The sequence below is a fragment of the Dendrobates tinctorius genome, unplaced genomic scaffold (genome assembly GCF_039654945.1).
Source record: "Dendrobates tinctorius isolate UK_male_01 unplaced genomic scaffold, ASM3965494v1 ptg000089l, whole genome shotgun sequence".
In the NCBI taxonomy this organism is placed as follows: domain Eukaryota; kingdom Metazoa; phylum Chordata; class Amphibia; order Anura; family Dendrobatidae; genus Dendrobates; species Dendrobates tinctorius.
This window is the reverse complement of record NW_027361757.1, coordinates 6,330,577-6,356,439: the sequence shown is the minus strand read 5'-3', so window position 1 is coordinate 6,356,439 and position 25,863 is coordinate 6,330,577. Positions and strand designations below refer to the sequence as shown.

At 43.1% G+C, this 25,863-nt stretch overlaps 1 protein-coding gene across 4 annotated transcripts in view; it reads left to right on the top strand.

Annotated features, from left to right (window-relative positions):
• Positions 1-25,863, top strand: part of PALD1 (phosphatase domain containing paladin 1) — a 433,079-nt gene that overhangs the window by 191,375 nt on the left and 215,841 nt on the right. For all 4 annotated transcript variants that reach the window (XM_073585784.1, XM_073585788.1, XM_073585787.1 and 1 more), the window contains 6 exons: positions 1,627-1,729; positions 3,469-3,648; positions 3,861-4,025; positions 5,144-5,304; positions 13,555-13,630; positions 22,275-22,426. In XM_073585784.1, coding sequence (XP_073441885.1) covers positions 1,627-1,729; positions 3,469-3,648; positions 3,861-4,025; positions 5,144-5,304; positions 13,555-13,630; positions 22,275-22,426 — 837 coding nt within the window. The remainder of the gene's footprint in view (positions 1-1,626; positions 1,730-3,468; positions 3,649-3,860; positions 4,026-5,143; positions 5,305-13,554; positions 13,631-22,274; positions 22,427-25,863) is intronic.

Here is a 25,863-nt window from a genome sequence, read left to right as displayed (position 1 = left end):
TAACACCATCAAAAACCTAAACCCCATCCCCCTGATAGTCTCCTTGTAAAACTTGATGTAAATCACCTGTATACATTTTTTTCCACTAGAAGGGATTGGAAGACGTCGCAAATCTACTGTCCCACTCGAACATGGAGAATAACTTGGTTCAATTCAGTCTGGATCTACTTCCATTAATTCTGCTCAAGAATATCTTTCTATTCAGTACTACCGAAGTGTCGCTATTCCCATGACAACACTGACTCGCGCGCCACTTCACCATTTAAGCCCGAAAGGGCAGGGTCCTCTCTCCCCTCTGTATCAGACTGTGATTGTTAGTTTGTTTACTGTGATATCTGTAATTTGTATGTAACCCCTTCTCATGTACAGCACCATGGAATCAATGGTGCTATATAAATAAATAATAATAATTTCAGTGATGCTACTTCAGAGGGCGTTTCAAACCTGACTCATCTCTACTTCCACCATTAGACAGAGCCCACGCATGCACTTGATATACAAGGCAGCAGGAGCGTCCCTGCTCCCATTGCAATACTGTCACGCACCACATCACTGCCCCAGTGACGCTACTTCCGGGAGCGGTTCAAACATGACATACTTCCGGTCTGGCGGACCTCACCAGCATTTAAACTCCTTTTTTGTTTATGTTGTCTGATAAACGTTACCATATGAGGTCTCCTCCTCAAGGATCTTATACCTCCACTCATTTATTCTTACAATCTCGTAAATCCAGATTGTAGCCAAAATCTGAATATCACAGGTCACTAGATTGACACCTTACATGACCACATTGAACATTTACAGTATGCGGAATGTATATCTTTACAAACCTGTATATAGTTTGTATCTAACTTTTGTGACTTTGTACATATAGTTATTTTGATTATGTTGCTCAACAACATCTATCTGAACAACACTTGAGACGTTCATTATTGTATATGTATATTTACCAGTGCACACCTCCAGTGAATACTTCTGATGTATTTTCTTTTTCTTGCAGCGGCATTATGATTAAGACCCAGGCTGGGTCGAAATGTTAATTCCATTTTGTCACAGGTCTCCCAGCACCTGTGTTTGATTTGTTTTCACGGATATATAATAAATTTTGCATCAACAAAGCATAGTGTGTGCAGTGAATTCTCTTGTCTTGGACTGTGGGGTATATACTAGATTCAACTTGCACCTCGCCATACGACAGAGTACACGACAATCTTCCCAATTATCTACATGATTGCAGTCTCTGACATAAGATATTATTTGTTAGAGAATATATCAAACAACCATACTTTCTGTTAAAATTAATTCCCAACATGTTTCGCCTGAATGGTGTCATCATGGGAAATGAGGCTATAATGACTGAGACTATAATAACCGAGGCAGTGGACTGGTGAGACAGGCGAAAACATGATGTCATTTGTTTTACTAGATCATGAAAGAGGGTTGTGTGAGGTGGAGAAGGAAAGATCAGGACTTTAGTTTTGTCTACAATTAGTATTAGAAAGCATGATGAGAAGGAGGATATGACTGACACTCTGGGGTCTAGAAAAGCAAGGAGGTGACATCTGGGCCATAAAGAGGATGACTGTCCAAGCCTAAAATTTTAAAGAATGCGCTGTTGTTTTCCAGGTATAATTGTAAAGAAGAGTTCCAGATACATGATGATTTGCTTAAAGCCAATTATTCTGTTGGGAGAATTTCCGAGACGATGCCAGAACACTATCTTGTACAGGTGGGGTAAGAATTTATAAAGGGATTTGCACAAGCTAAAAATATATAGTAATTTTCTGCTCCTGCAACTTTTTATCCCTTTTGTAATTTTAAAATGGATCAAGAGAGAGGACTGCATTTAGCACACAGGATGTGTACAACAGGGATCTGATGGATTTACTTTAATTTACACCTGTGTTGTGAGCTCATCTGTTCATTCACCTTTTGTGTCCGAGGATCTCCCTCTTCTGGTGAAGGAAGGTAGTGAGGCTGATTTGGATGAAATAAACCAAACACCTGATCAGGTGGATTGTGACTGGGTAACGGGAACTTCAGACTGGATATAAGGCAGCCGACGCCCATCTGAGTGGCTGGTGATTTCTCTGCTGGATTCTTGGAGACCAGTCTGATTCCTGCTTCCCAAAGATAAGTTTTTGCTCTGCGATTGAACTTATTAGTTTTGGTTTTGTTTACCTTGTTTTTTGAGTTCAGCCATCCCCAGCCGGGGGTGTGCTGGATTCTTATTCCTTGATCAGTGTTCTCTTTTGCTCTGCTTTCAGAATATTCTGATTGCTGATATAGGGTTTGAAGTCTAGTGACTTCAGGGTCCTTTTTGCTTATCAGTTGTGTTGGTAATATTTTTAGCAGGGTTTTCTCGGATTGCAGACAGCAGATTTTCTGTCCTGTCCTTTTTAGTTAGCTTGGGCCCCATCGTTTGCTCAACCTATCTTTCTATCTGTGTTAGTGTTTTCATCTTATTTCACCGTCATTATATGTTGGAGGCTGCCTATTGCTTTGGGGTCTGCTCTGGGGCAGTCAGTTTTTCCCTTTTCTCTCTTTGGGCTTATTTAGATCTCCGGCTGTGACGAGGTGTCTAGGATCACCGTAGGAACAATCCACGGCTACTGCTAGTTGTGTGATAGGATTAGGGGTCTGCAATCCGCTAGTTTCCAAACTCTCTGATTTTCTGGGCTGAGCTTGTGTTTTGTTTTTGAGTCACTGAGGAGGAAATCATAACACACCTGCTTGTTTCTTATGAGAACAAGGGTGTATTTTTTAGACTGTGGTGGTGCATGAAACAAAATGCTGGAGCTTGAAATGTATTGTAAACTGTCCGTATGCGAGTTTCACACATACAAAAAATATTTTTTACTATCCTGTTCTTTTGCCAAAGAGTTTTTAAAAAAACTAAAATTAGAAAGTTGAAAGTAGTAAGCAGCGGAAACCTTACCGTACTTACCACGTGACAAATTTCTTGTCCATAATATTTGTTTTAAGAATTTTTTATGTTTAATCTGCCAAGGTGTTTTATGTAGCATACTAAAGTTTAAGAATTAACTTTTATCCTACAGCATCACATACCGTATACTAATGATGCACGACTGGCCCAGCAAGGTGTCTCATTCCCTGGACTAGTCCTGACACAGATCTTTCAGTGTCTCTTCCCTGGGCTATGGGTGTGATTGGTGGTTATGTCCAGGTAGGCAGGCATAAATACAAGACCCAAAGCAGGACTAGCCCAAGAGGGGACAAGCTGTGCTGGACTAGTGCTAACATGTTAGTGTATATGATAATATAGGATAAATCTGCAGCATTAGTATGATGCACGAAACACTTTTTCAGATAAAATAAATCCTCTCCCATGTCACAATAGTAGCAGTTGGGGACAGTTAGGCAACATGACAAATTCTATTTAATGCTTTTTTTTTTTGCTTATTCTCCTAAATCGATGTCTAATGACAAGCATGAATATTCTTTCAGGGTAAATATTTTATCGTACGAGATGTGTACAGCAAGTTAGATGTTCTAAACACTACAAGTAATTTAGGTGCACCAAATTTCCGCCAAGCAAAAGGAGGATATGCAGTGTATGGAATGGGCCAACCCACCCTGAATGGCTTCAAACAAGTACTGCAAAAGCTCCAGAATGATGGACATAAGGTACCCAGACAGGATAGTCCGCTGTTTATTAGTAAAAGTGGACAGCTCCTCATTTACCTTTTTACTGTTGTCACATTTGTTTTGTTGTCTGATAATCAAAATGTAACATAAAGGCTGCAGCTTCTTACGGAAACTTTATCTTACATATTAATAGCGCTTGATGGATGTAAAATTGTTTTTTTAAGACAAGGAATTCTTCTGTCTTAATGCAGGAATGCATGTTTGTCTGTGTCCGCGAAGAGCCTGTGGTGTTCCTGAAATTGGAAAGTGACTTTGTGCCTTATACTCCCAGAAGGAAGGAGAATTTGCATGAAAATTTGCACAACCTGGAGAAAGGACTCAAAGTAGAGAATTTGGAACTTGCAGTTCGTAAAGAGGTATGCTAAGTTTTCTAAATTGCCTGTTCTGTTTTATTCAGAACAGTCTTGTGTAAATCCTTCTTTACTGCCATTAGACATTAAATGCTTGACTTATAAGGATAGCGCTGCAGAGCTGAGGAAAATGGAGTTCGGTACTTATTTTATTGATTTCCTGCTCTAGTGCTTTATTTTACAATGGGATATATTGTGGACTATTCACTGTTGATGGTGGTTTTCTCAACTGACAGTTTTCTTCAAAATAATCCATTTGTGAGGAATTTTAAACTGGATTTTAAAGGGAATCTGTCACCCTTTTTTGTTTGCCCTATCAGCTGCCGGCATTGACATCAGGGGCTTATCTACAGCATTCTGTAATGCTGTAGATAAGCCCCCGATGTAACCTGAAAGATAAGAAAAACACGTTAGATTATACTCACCGGAGGGGGCGGTCTGGTCCGATGGGTGTCGCGGTCCGGTCCGACGCCTCCCATCTTCATACGATGCCGTCCTCTTCTTCCCTTCCTGTAGTGGCTCCGGCGCACTGCTCTGCCCTGTTGTGGGCAGAGCAGAGTCCTGCAGTGCGCAGGCGTCGGGAGAGGTCTGGCGCCTGTGCACGGCAGTATTCTGCTCTGCCCTCAACAGGGCAGTGCAGTGCGCCTGCGCCGGAGCAACTACAGGAAGGGACTAAGAGGACGGCATCGTATGAAGATGGGTGTCGCGGTTCGGTCTGACGCCTCCCATCAGACCAGACCGGACCGACCCCCCCGGTGAGTATAATCTAACGTGTTTTTCTTATCTTTCAGGTTACATCGGGGCTTATCTACAGCATTACAGAATACTGTAGATAAGCCCCTGATGTCAATGCCGGCAGCTGAAAAAGGGTGACAGATTCCCTTTAAAAGACTGAAAAAGTAGTTAAAGAGTTCTTAGACTCGATGAGACTGATGTATTTACTATGAAAATCTGTCAGATCGGCTGTATAATTTTTATATGAAAATGAGCAATTTAGTAGAAGTCTAGAAACATGTAGAATATTATTTGTCTTGCTGCAACAGGCTCTCAGGACTTTTCCTGCAAAGTAAGATAGAAAAATAAATAATTTCTTGTGTTAAACTTTTTGTTTCTTATTTGTTTAGCTTTATGACTTTGCCCAATTAAGTGGGAACAGTTATTTTGTATATGATGACATTGAACACTTCAAGGACGAGCCCCACTCTGTGAAGGTTGAGTGTGAAGAACACATACACGTGACAGAGGAAGTGTATAACCGACCTGTCTTCTTACTGCCCTCCTACAGGTGAGCATTTTTGCCAGTAAAATTTGTGTCTGTGAATATATTCGTATATAGCAGTATGGGGCGTACACAGAGGTGAGGAGGCTCAATAGCACAGATTAAAAGTAACTCCTTTCTGGTGCTGGGTAGAGTTGTTTTCCAGGTTTAGAAAGAAAGGTTTGCTTCTTTTATCCAGAAATGGAACCTGTGCTTTATTATAGGCAGTATCTCTTAGTTCAAAACATCTCATGTAAATAGTAATGAACTGTAATGCTGGAGACAACCATTGATAATAATTAGGCTTCATAGCATAACAGAATGCTATGTCTCAGAGTAGTGATATATGAGGCGGTGCTACAAATCAATAAGTGCCATTCATAACAAGATTACATCACACATTCACCTCGTATCCATAGTTTTATTTGGGGCATACAGCAACCATTATCTGCATAATTACGATGGAGGATTACATGAATTTAAATGACAAAACCAACCAGCGTCATACAGTATAGTGTAGAATACATCATAATCTGCTATCTGAAAAGATAGTCACTCAAAAGAAAAAGTTGTTGATCAGCACGTCTCTCCCACCATTGACTTTGCAATTATATCCATCATACCTTACAATGAAAAGGTCCAAGCGCTCTTTGAGAGAGAATGGAGGAAACCCGAGAGATCAGGGGCTCTTCCCTCCTCCTCTAAGAGACGGTTCCCATTTGAGCATAAGGACGCAGAAATATGAGACAAAGTCCCAAAGATCGACGCAGCGGTGTCCAGGTCTTCCTAAAAAATCGACTCTGCCCTTGGAAGACTCAGGGATTCTTAGGGACCCGCTAGACAGAAAAGCGGATTCCTATCTAAGGCATGCATGGGAAGCAGCAGCAGGAGGATTGAAGCCTGCAATAGCGGGCACCTGCACGGCGTGTTGCCTAATGGTTTGGCTGCAGCAATTAGAAGAGAGACTAGCGTCAAAAGTCCCAAGGGAAAAAATACTGGCAGTTATGTATCTTCTGCACGGGGCAGCAGCTTTTTTGGCAGACACCTCGGCGGACTCTATGAGGTTGACAGCTAGGGCGGCAGGATTATCAAATGCCGCCAGACACGCGTTGTCGCTTAAAGGCTGTCCATGTGACCTACAGTCTAAAGCTGAACTGTGCTCTCTCCCATGCGATGGTCGACTTTTATTCGGGAAACACCTAGATGATATCTTGAAGAAAGCAAGCGACAGAAAAAAAGGCTTGCCCAGATTTCCGGCAGATCAGAGAAGGCCGCCCTTTCGGAGAGGAAGATTCTACAGGGGTCGTCCTCTGGCGGATAGAAGAAGATGGGAAGATAAAAGAAAAAAGGAGTCCGGATTTATGTTTGGTGGAGGCACCTCCACTTAAAAAAAAAATCCCCACAATGACGCCAGTATTCTGGTAGGGGGGGAGATTATCGCTCTTTTCTCAGGCCTGGGGAAAGATCTCTTCCAATACCTGGATCCTATGCATCATAAGAGAAGGCCTGAAGATCCCCTTTATTCGCCATCCAAAAGCAAAGCAGCGTTTGTCATTACCCCTATCAGGAAGGCGATCAAAGAGCAGTTGTCCTTAGAATCAGAAATCCTGAGCCTGGTAGACAAGCAGGTCCTTTCCTAAGTCCCGAATATACAGGAGGGAACGGGGTTCTATTCCCCCCCCCTTTTTTTTGATAAAAAAAAAAAAACAGATCAATCGTTCAGGACAATCATAAACCTCAGGGGCCTCAATCTGAGGGCGTTTAGAAGGAAGACTGAAGCTTTCCTTAGAGGTCAGAGACACTCTCAACTGGTGGCTAGACAGGACAAACTTGGCTTCAGAAATGTCATGGGACAGACAGACAACCGATCTAATAATGACAGACGTGAGCTCCTCGGGGTGGGGGGCACACCTATGGGGTCATGTGACCCAGGGTTCCTGGGGGCCTCAAGAGATGGGCGCATCTTCCAACCTGAAACAACTGTGGGCAGTGAGCAAAGCCCTAAGACACTTTATTCTCCTACTCAGGGGCCTCAATGTCCGAATCACGTCGGACAAAAAAGTAACAGTGGCGTACATCAACCACCAGGGGGGTACAAGATCACACTCCCTAATGAAGGCAGCAGCGACATTTTTTACAGAGCAGAACAGCACCTACACTCCCTAACAGTATTGCACATAAAGGGGGCAGAAAATATAGAGGCCGATTTTCTGAACCGCAATACTGAGTGTTGTGAGCTCATTTTCTGGTTCACCTTTGGTGTCCGATGAACTCCCTCTGCTGGTGAAAGGAGGTGGTGAAGCGGATTTGGATGGGAGAGACCTGCCACCTGAACAGGTGGATTGCGATTGGACATCAGGAATCTGAGAGGATATAAGGCAGCCGACGCCCTGTAGGGTTGCTGGTGATTTTCTCCTGCTCTGAGGTCTGACCTCCAGTTCAGTTCCTGTCTTCTAAAGCTAAGTTTTGCTCTGCTATTGTTCCATGAGATTTTGTCTGATTTACTTAGTTTTGTGTTCAGCCAGCCCCGGCTGGGGCTGTGCTGAATTTCCATTTTTGTCCCTGATCGGTTTAATCTCTTTTGCTCTGTCCTCAGAACAGATCGGAGTGCTGATATAGGGATTTTGAAGTCTAGTGACTTCAGGGCCGTTTTTCCTATCAGACGTGTTGGGACATTTTTGGTAGAGTTTTTGCGGATTGCAGCCAGCATCTTTTCTGTCCTGTCCTATCTAGTTAATTGGGCCCCATCGTTTGCTCTGCCTGTCTTTCTGTCTGTGTTTGTGTTTTCATCTTTTTTCACCGACAATACATGTTGGGGGCTGTCTATTGCTTTGGGGTCTGCTCTGGGGCAGTTTAGATTTCCCCTTTCTTTCTTTAGGCTTATTTAGCTCTCCGGCTGTGACGAGGCATCTAGGATCATCGTAGGAACACTCCACGGCTACTGCTAGATGTTGTGAATAGGATCAGGGGTCTGCAATCCGCTAGTTACCAACCTCTCCGGTTTTCTGGACTTAGCTTGCCTTTTTGTTTTTTCCTCATCCGGTGACTCATTCATAACACTGAGGCAAGGGGAATGGGCTCTAAATCGGTCCGTTTTTCAAAAAATAATACAACTTTGGGGGGAACCAGTGATAGACCTCTTTGCCAACAAAAACAACAGGCAAGTAAAGAGGTTTTGCTCACTAAACCCAAGGGAAAAACCATGGGCAGTGGACTCATTACAGATTCTGTGGGACTTCAGACTAGCCTATGCTGTTGTGAGTTCATTTTTCCTTTCACTATTGAGGTCTGATGAACTCCCTCCTCTGGTGAAGGAAGGTAGTGAGGCTGATTATCAGACACCTGGGCAGCTAGATGATGACTGGGTGGCTGGAATTGCGGACTAGATATAAGGCTGCCGACGCCCTTCTTCCTGGCTGGTGATTTTCCTGCTGGATTCTTGGAGACCAGTCTGATTCCTGCATCTCAAAGCTAAGTTTTTCTGCTCTGCTTTGTACTCTTCTGTTTTGTTTTTTGTTTTGCCTTGTTTTTTGGGAGTTCTGCCATCCCCGGCCGGGGGTGAGCTGAATTCCATTTTTGTCTCTGATCTGTTGATATTTTGCTCTGTCTTCAGAATATACCTGAGTGCTGATATAGTCTTTTGAAGCCTAGCGACTTCAGGGCCTGTTTTTCCTATCAGTCGGTTGGCTCATTTTGATAGGGTTTTTGCGGATGGCAGACAGCAGCTTTCCTATCCTGTCCTATGTAGTTAGCTTGGGCCCCATCATTTGCTCAACCTATCTTTCTATCTGTGTTGGTGTTTTCATCTTGCTTCACCGTCATTATATGTTGGGGGCTGCCTATTGCTTTGGGGTCTGCTCTGGGGCAGTTTAGTTTTTCCCCATTCTGTCTTTAGGCTATCTAGTTCTCCGGCTGTGATCGAGGGGTCTAGGGCACCGTAGGAACCCCCCACGGCTACTGCTAGTTGTTGTGGATAGGTCCAGGGGTCTGCAATCCGATAGCTGCCAACCTCTCTGGTTTTTCTGGACTTAACTGGTATTTTGTTTTTTCCTCCTTCGGTGACTCATCATAACACTATGCATTCCCCCCCAGTGGCCCTGATCCCAACAGTAGTGAGAAGGATCAGGAACGATCAAGCCAGGGTGATCCTAATAGCCCCGTTCTGGCCAAAAAGACCCTGGTTCGCTCTGCTACGAATGATGTCCCTCTCAGGTCCATGGGTTCTGCCAGAAATCCCGGACCTACTATCTCAAGGTCCAATATTCCACGCTCAGGTCAAAAGATTCCATCTGACGGCGTGGAATTTGAAAGGTCGCTTCTAATGGATAGAGGGTTCTCTCCCGGGTTGGTGGCCACCCTGCTAAAAAGTAGGAACCCGGTGATGACTAATATCTACGGCAGAACATGGAATAGATTCCTGCAATTCCTAGGTAAGCCGTTAGAGCAAGAGCCCCCGATTAGTGCCATCTTGGAGTTTTTACAATCAGGATTACAGCTGGGGTTAGCGGTAAACACTCTTAAAGTTCAAGTATCTGCGCTGGGTGCGCTCTATAACTGCAACTTGGCAGCAAATAGATGGGTTGCCAGATTTATCAAATCCTGCCAAAGGTCTAGGCCTATCCCAATACCTAGAATAGCCCCTTGGGATTTAAACCTGGTACTAGAGTCCCTTACCAAAAGAACCATATTAGCCTTTACAGCAACTACCCATAAAATATCTTAAGGCCCTTTTACATTTAGCGATGCACCAGCGATCCGACCAGCGATCCGACCCGGTCAGGATCGCTGGTGCATCGCTAAATGATCGCTAGTGAGCTTTCATACAGAAAGATCAAACAGCGATGCAGCAGCGACGCAGCGCACGATACTTACCATTCACACACAGCGATCCTGGCGTCCTCCCGCCCGCCTCCACGCGTCGCTCGTCGTCACAGCAGGAAGTCTCAGCAGGAAGCGCCCGACGAGAAATGGAGCTGGACATTCTCGCGCGATCAGCGATGGACAGCGGGGGAGCCGGTCGTTGGTAAGTATCACACATAGCGATATCGCTAGCAATATCGCTATAACGTCACAAAACCAGTGACGTTTTAGCGATATTACTAGCGATATCGCTTGCCCCTTTACCCTAAAAACGATCATGAAACCTCCGATCCTCACAAGATCTCCTTCTGTACTCCCCTCTTATCTCCTCTTCCCACAATCGCATACAAGATTTCTCTCGCACATCCCCTCTACTCTGGAACTCTCTACCACAACATATCAGACTCTCGCCTACCATGGAAACCTTCAAAAAGAACTTGAAGACTTACCTCTTCCGACAAGCCTACAACTTGCAGTAACCACCGATCCACCAAACCGCTGCACGACCAGCTCTACCCTCGCCTACTGTATCCTCACCCATCCCGCTGTAGATTGCGAGCCCTCGCGGGCAGGGTCCCCTCTCATCCTGTACCAGTCGTGACTTGTATTGTTTAAGATTACTGTACTTGTATGTATTATGTATACCCCTCCTCACATGTAAAGCGCCATGGAATAAATGGCGCTATAATAATAAATAATAATAATAATACTCTGCCCATAAATTGTAACAGCATTTCAACAGAAAAAAGTTATCAGATTTTGAAGGAGAACAGTTTTATTTTTAAACCATTATCTGCTTAATCAACATGGATGATTACAGGAAGGAACAAGACAAAACAAGCCTGAGATCATCTCTATATATAAAAGCGTATGTATGTGTGTATCACCAACCCCAATCACTAAGCATCTTTCATTTTACCAGAGCAGTTCAAAAGAAGCTGAGCTGTGATTGGTTGCTATGAGCAACAGTTTTCCTTGCAACCAATCACTAAGCATCTCTCATTTCACCAGAGCTGGTTAAAAGAAGCTGAGCTGTGATTGGTTGCTATGAGCAAGTTTTCCCACTTGACAACACCTCAGCAGACACTGACCTGGTGCGAGAAATCTAGCATCTTCGGGAACATAAGCTCCCAGCCATTGTCTGCCCCCCTGAAAGGAGCAGAGAGCACATGACAGAAATGAATCCCCCCCTCCCGTGCCCATATACACATCACACATCCTCCATCCCGTCGGCACATCTTCCCTCTTAAAGGGATCATTGGTATGGAAGTCCTAGCAAATCCATCCAGGGCTTTGGTTTTGACCTCAGGCCTCTCTTAAAGGGATCCCTGGTATGGAAGTTAGGACCGTTCCACTCAGCTCTGTGGTTCTGACTCCATGATCTCTTAAAGGGATCATTGTTATGTAAGTTAGGGCATATCCACTCTGCGCTTTGGCACTGACCCCAGGCCTTTCTTAAAGGGATCTCTGGTATGGAAGTCAGGGCAAATCCATCCAGTGCTTTGGTTCTGACCCCAGGCCTCTCTTAAAGGGATCCCCGGTATGGGAGTTAGGATCGTTCCACTCAGCCTCTGGTTCTGACCTCAGGCTGACAGGATGATGTGGGATATTAGGGGTAGTAGTCCGGTGGCTCTGGCTGACGGAATGATGTGGGATATTAGTGGTGGTAGTCCGGTAGCTTTGGCTGACGGGATGATGTGGGATATTGGGGGAGTTGTCCGGTGGCTCTGGCTGATGGGATGATGTGGGATATTAGTGGTAGTAGTCAGGTGGCTCTGGCTGACGGGATGATGTGGGATATTAGTGGTAGTAGTCTGGTGGCTCTGGCTGACGGGATGATGTGGGATATTAGAGAGTGTAGTACGGCGTTTGTGACGGGATGATGTGGGATATTAGTGGTAGTTGTCTGGTGGCTCTGGCTGACGGGATGATGTGGGATATTAGTGGTAGTTGTCTGGTGGCACTGGCTGACGGATGATGTGGAATATTAGGGGTAGCAGTCCGGTGGCTCTGGCTGACTGAATGATGTGGGATATTAGTCGTAGTAGTCCGGTGGCTCTGGCTGACGGGATGATGTGGGATATTAGGGATAGTAATCCGGTGGCTCTGGCTGACGGGATGATGTGGGATATTATAGTGAATGTGGCTATGCGGAATGGGCGGGGCTCTACACTCAGTAAGTATGTGTGTGTGTATATATATATATATATATATATATATATAGATAGATAGATAGATAGATAGATAGATAGATAGAGAGATATATATATATATAGATAGATTCATTATAATTTGTTATAACTAACCGTAGTTAGTTACTATGCCTGGGCAGCGCCGTGCTCTTCAGCTAGTATAATAATAATCTTTATATAACACCAACATATTCCGCAGCGCTTAATAGTTGAACAGTTTCAAACACAACAGTCATAAGTAATAACGTTAACAATACAATAATTAAAGCGAAATAAGACGACCCTGCTCGTGGGAGCTTACAATCTACAATGAGGTGGGGGTGATACAAAGCACGGGTTTGTATTTACAATGATGTATTTACAATGATGGTCCAGCCATCTTCAGGGGGTGGGGGATAGATGGTGATAGTGAATGGGCTACACATCTGGAATAATCTGCAACACTAGAGCCATCTGCTAAAGTTGGGGCCCCGTCACACATAGCGATCTCACTAGCGAGATCGCTGCTGAGTCACAAGTTTTGTGACGTAACAGCGATCAGCGACCGGCCCCCCTGCCAGTATCGCTAATCGCTCTTGGAAAGCCCTGGACATTTCTTTGATCGCTGGTCTCCCGCTGGCCCTCACGCATCGCTGCGTGTGACAGGCGGGAGACCAGCGATCAGCTGGTAACTAAGGTAAACGTAGGGTTTCTAAGCATCGTGCGGTGCTTAGAAACCCTCTGTGTACCTAAATTACCAGCGCGCTGATGCAGGGAGCTGGTAACTAAGGTACACATCTGGTTTCTAAGTGACGCACGTCCCTTAGAAACCCGATGTGTACCTTAGTTACCAGCTTCCTGCATCAGAGCGCTGGTAACTAAAGTACACAGCAACGCCGCGTGCTCGGCGTTGCTGATACTGATCGCTGGTGAAGCTGTCTGTTTGACAGCTCACCAGCAATCACATAGCGACTTACCAGCGATCCTGACACGTTGATATCGTTATCGGGATCGCTGGTGAGTCGCTATGTGTGACGGTACCTTTAGTCCCTCCAGAGCATATGCCTGCAGTTGTTTTGCACTCAAACAAGATTGGCATTTGTTTGTATGACTGCACTATATCCAATTTAGCTTTATAGGAATGTGTACAACAGAATGTTTGTTATAATGATTACTGGTATAGAGCTTAAAAATAAAAGCTTTTATCTTAACAAAAAGTAATAAGGATCTCCATCCTAATTGACAGATACCATCGTTTGCCCCTACCAGTAGATGGTGCTCCTCTGGAATCACAATTTGATGATTTTATAAGCTTTCTCAGGGTGAGTAACACTTTTTTAATATTTAATTACTGTGCTGTTCCCATTTAAATTACACTGAAATGGTATATAACGCAAATTATACATCACTTTTCTGGAGATTGTTTGGAAGTAGTGCAAGCACTGCCTGCGCTGGATGGATACTAGGTGTACGTGTATTAAACACTAGAAAGCTCCTCTTTCCTTAAATATTGTCCTCAAAGTTGAATTTGGTCACAAGTTTTAGCAGCAAAAAAAGACAAATAAATTAGAATGAACTTTAGCCCACATAGTATACTTTCAGAAATTACTCTGGCACATTACCATAACCAATGCCCGGAGGTGAATCACGGCACTTTCAGAAGTTGTTTGAAGTTGGCAAATATCACTTTGACTGACTGCTGTGTTCCTATGTCAACCTGCCAAATCTATTGTGCATCTGCTCTCAAAGCTCAAACTTGTTCTCTGCAAAGTAGTCCTTGCTTACAAAAATTCACACCATGGCTTAATGGTGTTTTCATAGAAACAATTTGTACAGGAAATAACTGATGTACTTATTAATCTTGCAAATGATATTGAAAGGGGGGGTACTTTTTTTTTTTTTTTTTCTTGTTTCCTGTAGCAAGTTTGAAGGTGTTGACCAGTAATATATATATATATATATATATATATATATATATATATATATATATATATATATATATATATATATATATATATATATATATATATATATATATATATGTATGTGTATATATATATATATATATATATATATGTATATATATATATATATATATATATATATATATATATACACACACTCTGTATATGTGTGTGTGTGTATGTATATGTGTGTGTGTGTGTGTGTATATATATATATATATATCAATACTGGCATAAAACTGGCAGGTAGTTGTTAACAGAAGCAACTACATGCCTGTCAGCAGGATTGTGCTCAGTAACCTACAGACAGTGTCAGGTCAGTGCCGTTATACTGATTTACAATGATACCTGGGTTGATGAAATCCGTCTTGTGGTTGTGGTTTAATCTGTATTTTCAGTTTGAGTTAATGATATGACTGTGCTCCAGGGCGGCCTGTGGAGGGAGGTCTTCATGTGGTGCTCTGACTACATATTCATCCGTATGGCTTCTGACAGGTCACTGACCCCTCAGCAACCTGCCCCCTATTTTTCGTAATGAATATTATATATACATATTGAAAAAAAAAAAAAACCCCTTCTGCAGGCAGGTGCCAGCCGCAGAGATCGGCGCTAGGCACAACAGGGAGGTAGTTCTTAAGACTATAGTACAAAAAAAATTAGTCCTGAATAATCTCTAACTACTGTAAACACATGCATGAATGATTTTGAATGTAAAAATGTTGCTCGTCTTCAATATATTGGTCAGTAATGCATATATTACAACTACAAGCACAAAATTGTGCTAGAGCAAGCAAAATACTGTATATACTTGAGTATAAGTCGACCTGAGTATAAGCCGAGGCACCTAATTTTGCCACAAAAAAAACTGGGTAAACTTATTAATTCAAGTATATTCATTGTCTTCCCATCCCTAACTTGGTAAGCATAGCTCTCCCGTCCCTGTCCTTGCGGGGATTCAAACATATTTTTTGAGCACACCGAAGACACTCGGGTAGCACACAAGCATACTGTGATAACACCTTATCCAAGCACACTCGCTCATCACTGTTAACCCCTTCCTGACATGAGACGTACTATCCCGTCCACGGTACCCGGGCCCGTATGACCGGGGACGGGATAGTACGTCTACCGCGATCAGCGGCGCCCACGTGGTGAGCGCCGCTGATCGCGGCCGGGTGTCAGCTGATTATCACAGCTGACACCCGGCACAATGTGTCAGGGGCGGTCACGGACCGCCCCCGACACGTTAACCCCTTGCACACCGCGATCAAACATGATCGCGGTGTACCGGGGGTTAAAGGGAAGCATCGGCAGGGAGGGGGCTCCCTCCGTGCTTCCCTGAGCCCCCCACGGCAGCGCAATGTGCAGCGCTGCTGCGGGGGGCTCCTTTCCTCCAGGCCCCCGAATCCAAGATGGCGACGGGGGCCTTCGGGGGCCTGGGGAAGCTGGCTTTCTCAGTGCCTGCAAAGCGCAGGCATGAGGAAGCCTTGTGCACTGCCTGTGACAGATTGCTGATCTGTCACAGTGATCTGTGATGTGACAGATCAGCGATCTGTCACAGGACAGTGATGTCCCACCTGGGACTATGTAATAAAGTAAAAAAAAAATTAAAAAAAAGTGTAAAAATAAATTAAAAAAAATCGCCAAATAAATTAGTAAAAAAAAAAAAAAAATATTCCCCAATAAATTCATTTTTTGAAAATAGTAAAAAAAAAAACAATAAAAGTATACATATTAGGTATCGCCGCGTCCGTAACGACCTGCCCTATAAAACTGTCCCAATAGTTAACCCCTTTAGCGAACCCCTTAAAAAACAAAAATAAAAAACGAAGCAAAAAATAATGATTTATTATCATACTGCCAAACAAAAAGTGCAATAACGCGCGATCAAAAAGACGCATATAAATATCCATGGTACCGCTGAAAACGTCATCTTGTCCCGCAAAAAACAAGCCGCCACACAGCATCATCAGCGAAAAAATAAAAAAGTTATAACTCGCAGAATAAAGCGATGCAAAAATAATTATTTTTTATATAAAATAGTTTTCATTGCATAAAACCGACAAAAACATAAAAAAACGACCTAAATGAGGTATCGCTGTAACCGTACTGACCCGAAGAATAAAACCGCTTTATCAATTTTACCGCACGCGGAACGGTGTAAACGCACCCCCCCAAAAGAAATTCATGAAACGCTGGTTTTTGTTCATTCTGCGTCACAAAAATCGGAATAAAAAGCGATCAAAAAATTTCACGTGCCCGAAAGTGGTACCAATAAAAACGTCAACTCGTCCCGCAAAAAATAAGACCTCACATGACTCGGTGGGTCAAAATACGGAAAAATTATAGCTCTCAATATGTGGTGATGCAAAAACTATTTTTACAATAAAAAGCGTCTTTTAGCGTGCGACAGCCGCCAAACATAAAAACCGCCATAAATAGTAAATCAAACCCCCCGTTATCACCCCCTTAGTTAGGGAAAAATAATAAAATAAAAAAAATGTATTTATTTCCATTTTTCCATTAGGGTTAGGGCTAGGGTTAGGGGTGTGTTGGGGTAGGGTTAGGGTAGGGTTAGGGTTAGGGCTAGGGCTAGGGTTAGGGCTAGGGTTAGGGGCGTGTTGGGGTTCGGGTTGGAGTTAGAATTGGGGGTTTCCACTGTTTGGGCACATCAGGGGCTCTCCAAATGCAACATGGCGTCTGATCTCAATTCCAGCCAATTCTGAGTTGAAAAAGTCAAATGGTGCTCCTTCCCTTCCAAGCTCTGCTATGCGCCCAAACAGTGTTTTACCCCCACATGTAGGGTATCAGCCTACTCAGGACAAATTGCAAAACAATTTTTGGGGTCCAATTTCTCCTGTTACCCTTAGGAAAATAAAAAATTGGGGGCAAAAATATCATTTTTGTGGAAAAAAATGATTTTTTTATTTTCACGTCCGAGCGTTATAAACTTCTGTGAAGCACTTGGGGGTTCAAAGTGCTCACCACACATCTAGAAAAGTTCCGTGGGGGGTCTAGTTTACAAAATGGTGTCATTTGTGGGGGGTTTCCACTGTTTAGGTACATTAGGGGCTCTCCAAAGGCAACATGACACCCGCAGACCATTCCATCAAAGTCTGCATTCCAAAACGTCACTACTTCCCTTCCGAGCCCCGACGTGTGCCCATACAGTAGTTTTCTCCCACATATGGGGTATCAGCATACTCAGGACAAATTGGACAACAACTTTTGGGGTCCAATTTCTCCTGGTACCCTTGGGAAAATAAAAAAATGGTGACTAAAAGATCATGTTTGTGGAAAAAATACGAATTTTTTATTTTCACGCCCGGGCGTTGTAAACTTCTGTGAAGCACTGGGGGGGTCAAAGTGCTCACCACACATCTAGATAAGTTCCTTGGGGGGTCTAGTTTACAAAATGGTGTCATTTGTGGGGGGTTTCCACTGTTTAGGTACATTAGGGGCTCTCCAAAGGCAACATGACACCCGCAGACCATTCCATCAAAGTCTGCATTCCAAAACGTCACTACTTCCCTTCCGAGCCCCGACGTGTGCCCATACAGTAGTTTTCTCCCACATATGGGGTATTGATACTCAGGACAAATTGGACAACAACTTTTGGGGTCCAATTTCTCCTGGTACCCTTGGGAAAATAAAAAAATGGTGACTAAAAGATCATGTTTGTGGAAAAAATACGAATTTTTTATTTTCACGCCCGGGCGTTGTAAACTTCTGTGAAGCACTGGGGGGGTCAAAGTGCTCACCACACATCTAGATAAGTTCCTTGGGGGGTCTAGTTTACAAAATGGTGTCATTTGTGGGGGGTTTCCACTGTTTAGGTACATTAGGGGCTCTCCAAAGGCAACATGACACCCGCAGACCATTCCATCAAAGTCTGCATTCCAAAACGTCACTACTTCCCTTCCGAGCCCCGACGTGTGCCCATACAGTAGTTTTCTCCCACATATGGGGTATCAGCATACTCAGGACAAATTGGACAACAACTTTTGGGGTCCAATTTCTCCTGGTACCCTTGGGAAAATAAAAAAATGGTGACTAAAAGATCATGTTTGTGGAAAAAATACGAATTTTTTATTTTCACGCCCGGGCGTTGTAAACTTCTGTGAAGCACTGGGGGGGTCAAAGTGCTCACCACACATCTAGATAAGTTCCTTGGGGGGTCTAGTTTACAAAATGGTGTCATTTGTGGGGGGTTTCCACTGTTTAGGTACATTAGGGGCTCTCCAAAGGCAACATGACACCCGCAGACCATTCCATCAAAGTCTGCATTCCAAAACGTCACTACTTCCCTTCCGAGCCCCGACGTGTGCCCATACAGTAGTTTTCTCCCACATATGGGGTATTGATACTCAGGACAAATTGGACAACAACTTTTGGGGTCCAATTTCTCCTGGTACCCTTGGGAAAATAAAAAAATGGTGACTAAAAGATCATGTTTGTGGAAAAAATACGAATTTTTTATTTTCACGCCCGGGCGTTGTAAACTTCTGTGAAGCACTGGGGGGGTCAAAGTGCTCACCACACATCTAGATAAGTTCCTTAGGGGGTCTAGTTTCCAAAATGGTGTCATTTGTGGGGGGTTTCCACTGTTTTGGTACATCAGGGGTTTTCCAAACGCGACATGGTGTCCAATCTCAATTCCAGCCAAAAACGTCAAATGGCGCTGCTTCCCTTCCGAGCTCTGCCATGCGCCCAAATAGTGGTTTACCCCCACATGTGGGGTATCAGCGTACTCAGGACAAATTGCACAATAACTTTTAGGGTCCTGTTACCCTTGGGAAAATAAAAATTGGGGTGAAAAGATCATTTTTGTGGAAAAAATATGATTTTTTAATTGTACCGCTGTACGTTATAAACTTCTGTAAAGCCCTTGTGGGTTCAAAGTTCTCACCACATATCTAGATAAGTTCCTTGGGGGTCTAGTTTCCAAAATGGGGTCACTTGTAGGGGGTTTCCACTGTTTAGGTACATCAGGGACTCTCCAAACGTGACATGGCGTCCAATCTGAATTCCAGCCAATTTTGCATTGAAAAAGTCAAACTGCGCTCCTTCCATTCTGAGCTCTGCCATGCGCCGAAACAGTCGTTCCCCCCCACATATCAGGTATCTGCGTACTCAGGACAAATTGCACAATAACTTTTGCAGTTCAATTTCTCCTGTTACCCTTGGTAAAATAAAAAAAAATTGAACCTGAAGTATTTTTTTTATGAAAAAAAGTTAGATGTTCATTTTTTTTTAAATATTCAAAAAATTTCATGTGACGCACCTAAAGGATTAATAAACTTCTTGAATGTGGTTTTGAGCACCTTAAGGGGTGCAGTTTTTAGAATGGTGTCACTTTTGGGTATTTTCTATCATATAGACCCCTCAAAGTGGCTTCAAATGTGATGTGGTCCTAAAAATAAAATGGTGTTGTAAAAATGAGAAATCGCTGGTCAACTTTTAACCCTTAACTTCCTAACAAAAAAAAAATTTTGGTTCCAAAATTGTGCTGATGTAAAGTAATCATGTGGGAAATGTTAGTTATCAAGTTTTTTGTGTGCCGTATCTCTGTGATTTAAGGGCATAAAAATTCAAAGTTGGAAAATTGCGAAATTTTCAAAATTTTCGCCAAATTTCCGTTTTTCTCACAAATAAACGCAAGTTATTTGAATGAAATTTTACCACTAACATGAAGTACAATATGTCACGAGAAAACAATGTCAGAATCACCGGGATCCATGGAAGCGTTCGAGAGTTATGACCTCATAAAGGTACAGTGGTCAGAATTGTAAAAATTGGCCCGGTCATGAACGTGCAAACCACCCTTGGGGGTGAAGGGGTTAAAGATACTTTACGTTGGGCATACATATTTTAAGTGTCAAATTCGCATGGCTGTGGAGTCGGTAAGCCAAACCTGCGACTCCGACTCCTCAATTTCCCTTACACCGACTCCGACCCCAACTCCGACTCCCACATATATTGTTTATATTTAAGTGAAAAATGTATTGTAGTACAATGTGAACATCAGACATTTAATCATTTTTATGATACAATAATCAAGATATTTAGATAGAACATAATATATATTTATTGGAATACAACTTTAGAATACAAAAAACTGTAATAAATTGTAAATATGCAATACACTGTAATATCGATTACATATATATATATATATATATAACACTATGTAATAAACTATGTAAGTGGCAAAAAACTAAATAACATTTGTGCAGTCAATGAATTTGTTCTAAGAAATAGAATTGCCTCCATCAGATCCTCCTTCATAGATGACCTCAAATCTGACCTAATAATTTTAAGGCTAGAGAACAACCTCTCTGCAGTAACTTGGGTTGGTGGCAAAGCCGTAACCACATGGGCAACATCTCTAACAATTTCCGGATATAAGGGAATTGCCTCATGCACAGTCAGTTTTGATGAACGGTTGAATTTTTCTATGTCTTTGAGAGCAAGTGAAACATTTTGCTGAAATATGGTCAATCTGCTTGCTATAGGAGACGGAGTGAAAGCTTTTTCCTTGCAGCAACGCTTTGCCTGCTCCATATCATCCAGATACTTGTCAAAGTCAAACGCCTCATCTGATGAGGATGAAGATATGGCAGCAGTAGCACTGTCAGGACCCAAGTCCTCTTGCGCCTGGCAGTCCTCCTGTAGGCCACTCATCCTAACTGCTACCTCAGTCAGAGCTTCTTTTCCTTTAGTAAGCTGTTGATCATCCAGCAATATACGATGACTTGGGTCCACATAAACAGCTGCCAGAAAATTTTTATTTTCAAATAGCTGTGTCTCTCTCCGTTTCATTGAAGCAGAAATGCCATCTGCGATTAAATCTCCTCTTTGGGACAGGCAAAATAGCAAGTTCTTCCACTCCCTTATAAAAATGCCAGGAGTTAAATCCTCAGCTTGTAATTTTTTAGTCACGGTAAATGGGTGATTAAGCAATTCCTACAATTCGGCCACCTGTGTCCGTTGACCTTCATTTAGGGTTACCTGAGGGTTCACCTTATCTATAAGAAATGGTTTTAGTTCAAGCAATCGCTCAATCATTAAATAAGTGCTGCCCCACCGAGTGGCTTGATCGACAATTGCCCCTTTCCCAGCACGTCTCTTCAAGATGGAATCAATTTTAGGGGTTCTGGCGGCAATAACCAATGTCCTCACTTTTCCAGTCAGATTTTCAGCATGTCCCTCTTGCAGACTATGTCTTATTGCGAGCAGCGTGTGCACAACTTTCTCCAGCTTGGGGCCCAGGAATCGGATCCTGTGCAGGGCAGGCACCCCTCCACCTCCCCCTCCTCTCTGGTGAAGACAGGACAGAGGAGGGGAGATTGCCCCCTGCAGTCTGGAGCCGGTGCAGGACGGGAGCACTGCAGCATACGAATTTTGATAGGTGGGTGCCGCTTGCTGGTTACGGCCATAATTCACACACAGCGTTTTTGCGGATCTGTTTTTTTGCAGCAAAATGCAGTGACTCTGGGCATCCCAAAAAAGTCAATGGGTTTCAAGATATGACATTCAGACGCATCGTTTTGTGTGGATCCATTTTTGGGCTGAATGAGCATGTCCGTTTGTGTGGCGTTTTTTCTAATCTGCTTTTGCTATTGAAAACATTATCTATGAGCTCAAAAACCTTTCAGGTGATGCGCTTTTTTAAAAAGCTGATCTGCTTTTGCTGCTGAAAAATGTATCCTCAAAAAACGCAGCAAAAACTCTGTGTGTGAATGTAGCCTTAGATCAGGAATAGAACAGCCATTTATAGGACATTTCATAAATTTCCCAAATTCCTATGAAAAAATATTCAGGATATTCTGCATTGAACTACTGCACCCAATTATTATATATTTTAGGAGTCAGTCCATTTTATACCGACTCTGACTCCACCAAAATGAGCTGCGACTCCACAGCCCTGCAAATTGAGATGCACATATGGACAAGTTTTTCATGGTGTTCTGCAATTTAACATATACTTTCTGCATTTCAGGAAAACCCTTGCCTCTTGCTGCTCCATGATGCCAGCTGCGCGCCACCTGCTTTGCTTTTCAGTTGCCAGACAGGAGTTGGTAGGACGAACTTGGGCATGATTCTGGGAACACTGGTTTTGTATCACAGAAAGCGTGCAGCTGAAAAGCAGACGTGAGTTCTTGCAGAGGTTGTAAAACTGAGTCTGTCGCTTGGTTATGTACTGTACAAGTTGTGTGTTTGATGGTTTATATTGTGGAATTGACACCAAAAAACTGTGGTCTGTATATGGCATAACAGTGCATTAGATTCTAGGCATGCCGCAGCTCTTTAAGTTCACACTATACCTGATAAATCTCACTTGCGTGGGTGCAATTTGTATGAAAACGTGTTTTATCCCCATGTTGCAAATGTGCTGTGGAAGGAGGCTCATTTTATTAAATATAATGAAAATAGATACAGAAAAGTATTGAGCATCAGAGATGGGCGAACCAGAACAGTAAAATTTGTCCGTACCGAACACCTACTGTTTGGCCACAGACACTGAACGCGGACTTCACCAAGAAGTCTGTGTTACGGTTTGGGTTCGGCCCCCCGAACACTGGGTGATTGTCGCGCTGTCATGTGCATGACAGCGCAGCAAACCCTGCTTGTGATCGCTGGTAAAATCATTACCGCTGGTCAAACATCCACGGTTCCCAGAACTTAACAGCATGAGCCTGCAGCTGTGATCGGAGGTATAAAGTTTACCTCTAGTCACTGGCATGGGCTGGTGGGACTACTACTTCCTTCAGCCTATGCCTGCTGCCGCTAATAACTTCGAGAACAAAAAAAAAAGGGGGGTCCCCCTATTTTTGTCAACCATTCTTGATAAAAGAGACATCTGGGGGCTGGTATAAATTGCCAAATGTACAAATTTTATTAAACACAATGACATGATATACATCACTCAATAAAGAAAATGAATAAAATAGGAATACTGCTATCCAAATAGGGAGCCTATATTGCACAATTGCCCAAAACAATATGTACTGATAAGTGCATAAAGACTTCATACATATGTAGAACAGAAGTTATAACCATGAAAAATGCATCTAAACTAGAAAGAACCCTCCACAGTGGAAACAGGCATAACCAATGAACAGGTTCATATAAATTCTAGGTATACATATTGTACAACTCAGCTATCATTAAGTACTTCAACCATATAGCATTACAGTATAAGCCCTACCAAGGTTGAGTAAATAAACAGTGATTGTATCGAGGCACTTACATAATTAAAGTATCTGGCACTGGCTTCCCTGTCGCCCCAACGCGTGTTTCGCTTCTTCGTCAGGAGGCGTGTCTTATGGGCTTATAGAGCGGGCGTTATATACTGTGGACAGCCAATCATATAAGAACAACCGTCCGCATCACTAAGTCGCGCCGAAGCGCATCCCAAATGCGTGTCACCACTTCCTGCCCTATGGCGCATGTACCGCTGACGTCACCTTCCTGGAACAAAAGGACTACCGGTTTGCAGATGTGGAGTAGGAGCGGCGACGCGTCGCTATAGCGACCGCGCAAGCGCACTCCTCTCCTAATGTCTGCTTGCCGGACAGTCGGAGCTGACAAAGCCGGACATGCGCACTGGGCACTAGTGGTTTATCCAAGGAACTAGATAGATTAGTTTATAAATATTATTATTAACAATAACATTTCATTTAAGTATTTAAATGAAATGTTATTGATAATATTTATAACCATAAATATTATTTAGTTTCACATTATTGGCTATATATGCTTTGGTTGTAACTATTATAGCCATAGATTAGGTCACTTCACTTTTTCACATATAGCCTAATCTATCTAGTTCCTTGGATAAACCACTAGTGCCCAGTGCGCATGTCCGGCTTTGTCAGCTCCGACTGTCTTGCAAGCAGACATTAGGAGAGGAGTGCGCTTGCGCGGTCGCTATAGCGACGCGTCGCCGCTCCTACTCCACGTCTGCAAACCGGTAGTCCTTTTGTTCCAGGAAGGTGACGTCAGCGGTACATGCGCCATAGGGCAGGAAGTGGTGACACGCATTTGGGATGCGCTTCGGCGTGACTTAGTGATGCGGACGGTTGTTCTCATATGATTGGCTGTCCACAGTATATAACGCCCGCTCTATAAGCCCATAAGACACGCCTCCTGACGAAGAAGCGAAACGCGCGTTGGGGCGACAGGGAAGCCAGTGCCACATACTTTAATTATGTAAGTGCCTCGATACAATCACTGTTTATTAACTCAACCTTGGTAGGGCTTATACCGTAATGCTATATGGTTGAAGTACTTAGTGATAGCTGAGTTGTACAATATGTATACCTAGAATTTATATGAACCTGTTCATTGGTTATGCCTGTTTCCACTGTGGTGGGTTCTTTCTAGTTTAGATGCATTTTTCATGGTTATAACTTCTGTTCTACATATGTATGAAGTCTTTATGCACTTATCAGTACATATTGTTTTGGGCAATTGTGCAATATAGGCTCCCTATTTGGATAGCAGTATTCCTATTTTATTCATGTTCTTTATTGAGTGATGTATATCATGTCATTGTGTTTAATAAAATTTGTACATTTGGCAATTTAGACTCATGTCTTTTGGTGTATGACTTGTATTCCGAGTTTTTGCCTTTATTATATTTACTGGGTTTGTTGGCTATCTGGGGGCTGGTAGTCTAATGCTGGTAAGGGGCCTTTGATATTGCCCCCCTCAGCTTAAAAATAGCAGCCCGCAGCCGCCCAGAAAAGGCACATCTATTAGATGCACCAATTATGGTGCTGTGCCCTGCTTTTCCCACTTGCACTGTAGCGGTGGAATGTGGGGTTCATATTTGTGGGGTTGAGGTCACCTTTGTATTGCCTGGTGACATCAAGCCCATGGAATAGTAATGGAGAGGCATCTATAAAACACCTATCCATTACTAATCCTATAGTTACATGGCAAATAAACACACAGCCAGAATAAAGGCCTTTAATTGAAAGAATGACAGATTCCTTTAATGTTTCTAAATTATACCATACTCACATCATCACCCATTCCATTGAATCCCTCGTCTCCTGTAATAAAACAAAAATAAAAAACAACCATACCCCTCACCTGTCCGTCCTCCTGTCCCATGCTGTAATCCATGTCTGGGTGATAAACCATTTACAACCTGGACGGTGCCAAGATGTGACCTTCCAGGCTGATAACTGCTGATGAATGAGCTGCTGATGTGAACGCAGCAGCTGTGACATCATCGAGGTTACAATAGGTCATTGAGGCTTCGTTCTCAGCCGGGTACCTGAACTGCGGTGACCTCGATGAGATCCCTGCTAGCACATTCAGAAATAGCCTTCACGGTGCTTTGGTGAGAAGTTTCTCACAGTGAACTGCAGTGAACTCTGAGCTCAGCACTGCACCATGAGACTTTCACACTGTGCTAGCGGAGGCCCCCCCCATTGTCGGGGTGATTGGAGTCTGGGTCCCAGTACTGTTTTGGTACCCAAACTTTTTTTTTTTTTTTTTTTTTTTAACTGTTCGACCGAACCCGCCGGACCAAAAAATCTAGGGGTCCTCCCCATCTCTACTAAGCATACATAAAC